This window comes from Ammodytes marinus, assembly GCF_949987685.1.
Source record: "Ammodytes marinus genome assembly, chromosome: 3".
In the NCBI taxonomy this organism is placed as follows: Eukaryota; Metazoa; Chordata; class Actinopteri; order Uranoscopiformes; family Ammodytidae; genus Ammodytes; species Ammodytes marinus.
In genome coordinates, this window is record NC_137232.1 from 10,463,871 (window position 1) to 10,468,472 (window position 4,602).

At 45.1% G+C, this 4,602-nt stretch overlaps 1 protein-coding gene across 1 annotated transcript; it reads right to left on the reverse strand.

Annotated features, from left to right (window-relative positions):
• Positions 1 to 556: 556 nt before the first annotated feature.
• Positions 557 to 2,312, reverse strand: LOC307271302 (putative nuclease HARBI1; the record flags this gene model as incomplete). Its single annotated transcript, XM_080053712.1, has 2 exons — positions 557 to 1,487; positions 2,206 to 2,312. 2 exons carry the CDS (start codon positions 2,310 to 2,312, stop codon positions 557 to 559), a joined length of 1,038 nt encoding a protein of 345 aa, XP_079909838.1.
• Positions 2,313 to 4,602: the final 2,290 nt, after the last annotated feature.

A 4,602-nucleotide genomic window follows, 5' to 3' on the forward strand; every position in this document is an offset into this window, starting at 1 on the left:
GTACGGGGTATTTCAATGTTTTATCTGTATTACCCAATGTATCCTGTTCAATTTCACTAATCAATCTCCCTTCATTGCAGGTGATGCAGAGGCCCAGTAAATGCAGCGCGGAGCCATCCCCCCCATATGGTTTAAATAAACTACTTTGGTTTCCTTTTCAACCATGTATTGTGTGGATCATTTTGCATCGAAATGAGGGTGTCAAATAGCAACAAAAAGTCCCAGGCAATTTGTAATTTATCTAAGCGTAGGTTCATGACGTGTGCGTATTGTGCGCCCTCAGCACAGCATGTTTTTCCGCTAATTTCCCACTTGTTACATGGTCACCTCAGAAACGTGGACACTATACTCCCACATACTGTATGCAACAATACTTCCTTAACAGTCCAGTGCCATACTTTCAGGTAAAGCACCCGGACACTGAAGCAATTAATTATAGTGTACAGGACGTTACATGTAGCATACATCTGCTGGTTCTGTTTATTTATTTATTTCAGCCTTCAGGCCTGACAGTTATGGGTGGTGTGGTGGTTGTGGGTTTATGGTTGTGGGTTTATTAGTGCTCAGTGCTTGGCGACTTGTGGTGAAGGGGTAGGGGCTGGGGTTGTTGGACCTCAGAAGAGGTGGATAAGTTCCTGTCTGGTCTGGGCTCCGGCCTGATGGAGTACTGCTCGCGCTTGGCGGGGTTTGGGGCTTCGTCCTCTGACTGCTCCTCTTCTCCAGCAACAGGAGGCGGCTCATCTGTGCCAACGCGCACTGCAATGTTGTGCAGCATGGCGGTGACAACAATCACGTGGCAACATTTGATTGGTGACAAGCGCAGCCCCCCCGACGAACGATGAATGCACCTGAAGCGGGACTTCCAAATGCCAAACACCCGTTCGATCTTCGTCCTGGTGCTTGTGTGGGCCTCATTAAATCTCTCCTCCTGTGGTGATGCTGGGTTGGTTACCGGCGTCACGAGGTAACGGCGGAGAGGGTAGCCACTGTCCCCTAGGAGGATGCTTCGACCAAACACTCCTCTGCCAGCCTTCTGCCCCACAGCTGAATTGGCCCACATGAAGCTGTCGTGTGTGCTGCCCGGCCACCTGGCGACGATGTCCGTAATGAGGCCATTGTGATCCACCACCACCTGCGTGTTGATGGCCGCGTAGTGCTTACGGCCGATCCAGCACGGATCCACCAGGGAGGGATTGTGGATTGGAATCAGGGTGCCATCCACCAGACCGATCACCCGGGGGATCCCAGCCACTGCGTGGAACCCTTCGTGGACCATGCGGACCTCGTCCCGTGTGGTGGCCATCTTGATGTGGGTCCGGGCATGGCGCAGGAGAATTGGTGTCACAGCTGCCACACTCCGTGACACCGATGCCTTGCTGAGGCCTGTTTCGTCCCCCACCACCTCCAGGAAGCTCCCCACTGCGTAAAAACGCAGCGCAGCCAGGAGCTGCACCTCCGGGCTGATGGCAAAATTGCAGCGGGTTGCTCTCTGGATGTGTGGAGACACCAGAGTTATCAGCCGTTGGATCTCCGCACGGGGCAGCCGGTACTTTGTCTGGACAGCACGGTCTGACAGCACGTCCAGTGGGGAGAAGTTCTGACGCACGTATGCATTTATATAAACCGTCTGGCTTCGCGCACGGCGCCGCTGTCGGTTGGCACCGAGAATTTGCTGTATTGCAGCCATGGTTTCTCACACGCGCGGACTCTGGCAACGCCTTTATATAGAGTAGCAGGTGGAGCCGCTCTCAATGAGGTTCAGCTGAATTCAATTAAATCTGTTTCCTTGATATCTGTGAAATGCCAAAGGGTTGTTGATGTTTTTTTATGTGTAGTACTATAAACTCACATGTGTGTGGAAAACGTAAACGTCTAATTCATTAAAACTTTTTTTCTCTACTATTAGTCTATGTTTCTTGCGCCAGTGGTCCGCATTGAGCATTGTTTTATTATTTTGACAAGTGTAGGAAATAAATTTCCCTGACGCGGCATGATCACTGACGATTTGGTCGCTAAGAAGGTTGAAAGAGTGGGTCAGCTCCGTCTTACAGTTCCGTCTTAGTGAAAGAGCTACTTTCGCTAAGAACGAATCTGGGAAACGCATTCTTCTTTCACAGCGTTCTTAAGTGCGCTCCAAAGAAGTACTTAGCCCAAAGAGGCTCTTAACGAATCTGGGAAACGCGGCCGTTGTTGGTTGTGACACACAGGTTGAGCTTGCAGTGCAGGTAGACGTCACGAGAGGCGCTGCCCGAAAACTCAAAAATGTTGAAGGAGAAATGGTTGGAGGTTCCCACTCCGTTCCCATTCACCATCACTGTGGCGTCCTTTTGGTTGGCACAGCTGCTCACACACACACACACACAGACAGAGACAGACAGACACGCACAGACAGAGACAGTCAGACAGACACACACACACACACACACAAACGAACACGAGAAATAGTTTTAATAGTAGCCTAAATAAAGGTTGATTGAATGATTAATTGATAAAAAATGTTTTATTTTGTCATATAAACTTTAAAATCACTTTTTGAATTCAAACAGTCTCTTATTCGTGGTGAAGAAGCAGGCTACTATAAACAGAATCTCTTAGGATATTCCTTGCTGATCAATGTACCCTGCGTTCCAATCCCCATACTTCCCTACTATTTAGTATTCCAGAAAAAGATTTAGGATTGTCCCAAATACATGCACATCAATTGTAGTATGCTGAAAATACATAAATGCCCCACTAACTCCAATAGCATTTTGGAGTATTCGTCTTTATTCTTGACATTTCTCGACATAAGGAAAAAAAAACATCCTTATCTGATTTTTTTTCCCCCTTCCTGTGGCCCCTAAAACTCTTCTGTACTTTAGTATGTAGTGTAGTAAAAAGAAAGAGTATTTAAATCACATTATTAAAGTGTGGATTTACAGTGGGTTTATACATGAGCCCCATAGAGCATCATAAAATGGCTCTATAGGCTTGTACCATCGCCGCAAACCGCTGCCTTTATGGTGCCATAAAGAACCCCTTTCAGAAGATTTGTGAGACTGTTGATACTGACTTTCAGCCACTGAATTTTCACCCGGTTTTACACACTCCACTGGTGCAGCCTTGCTCAAGGGCACAGTGGCGTCAACTGCTCAGCAAATCTCACACTTTTGGGATACAGGATGAAAATAAAGCACTTTGCTGCACATGGCCAAGTTTAATAAAAGAAAAAAATAAACAAAACGATGGTGAAACGCTTTGTATTGCAGAGGGTAAAACTTAGCTTTTTTACTCCACATCTGTTTTTAAACTTCTACTTGAGTATAAGGCTGCGTTCTAATATCCATAGTTACTGCTATTTAATATGGTAGAAAAAATATTAAGGATGTCCCAATTCTTGTGGTCAGATTTAGTATGCTTGAAAATACCTGGATGTCAACTTCCCCTGCGTTCAGAATCACATACTCATAATCTAGTTAGGATGCAGTATGCTACAATTGGGACATACATGTACTTATGTATTTCATCATAACATTGTGCCTTGATCTTGATCACTGGATTGTGGGTCAGAATCGCCCAAACATGCTGTTTTCAAAGCTAAAAATCTCGGCCGGATGTAGTAGACATTCGGGTCTTTCTAACCATCCTAAATCTGGCCAAAAGAATCGGGACATCCTAAATCTTTTTTTTTACCATATGAATAGTAGAAAGTATGCGAACGCAGGGTACATCCAGCCAAGATTTTTAGTGATGAAATCAACATGCTGTTTGGGCGATTCTAACCCACAATCCAGTGCGCACAGGAAGTTATGTCACATCGACGGAGCATCCGTATGAAAACCACCAGGGATGCAACGGATATAAAAGCAAGATCAAGACACAATGTTATGATGAATTAAATAAGTAAAATGTATGTCCCAACTGGATGCCTACTGCATCCTAACTAGATTATGTTTATGGTCATATGTGGTATGTATTGTGTAGAGTTACTTCCTGTGTGTTTCTCCGCCAGTTTTCCAAACACACACACACCTGTGTCTTGTTTGCAAGACTTCCCACTTACCCTCTGCCAGATTGGCATGAATGGACTTTGGATTTTATTCCTATCCTCTGAATGGTTTTTAGTTGCCTTCAATGACTCTGCCTCCTCCCACGTATGACCTCTGGACTGCAAAGTAAAGGCTTTTATTCCTTAAACTTTATTTTTTTGGTTTCTTGTGCCTCCGTCAGCATATGAGTCCCACTCTTGTTACTGCCACACTTCCATTATCTTGTCTACTCGGTGTTGGCAGACGCCGTGACGTGAGGGCTTTTACAAGGTCATGTCTCTTTGCTGTACAAACACAATCTTGAGCTAAAGTTTTATTTTGAAATCACTTTTGGAAAAACCGGGGACGAGCAGCGACCATAAAGAAAAGGTTAAAAAATGAAGAAGTTCAAATTGGATGACACCTAAAATCCGAAAAATAAGAATTACAGTGCTGTTATAACTTTGCATAGTGGCCTATCTATGTTCAGTATTTCCTATCGTGCAAATAATGAGAGCGTGTAAAAGTTGAACTAAGGAAGTCCATGGATGGAGCCTACAGTAAAGTAGTCCCAAACACACAAACGGTAATCAAA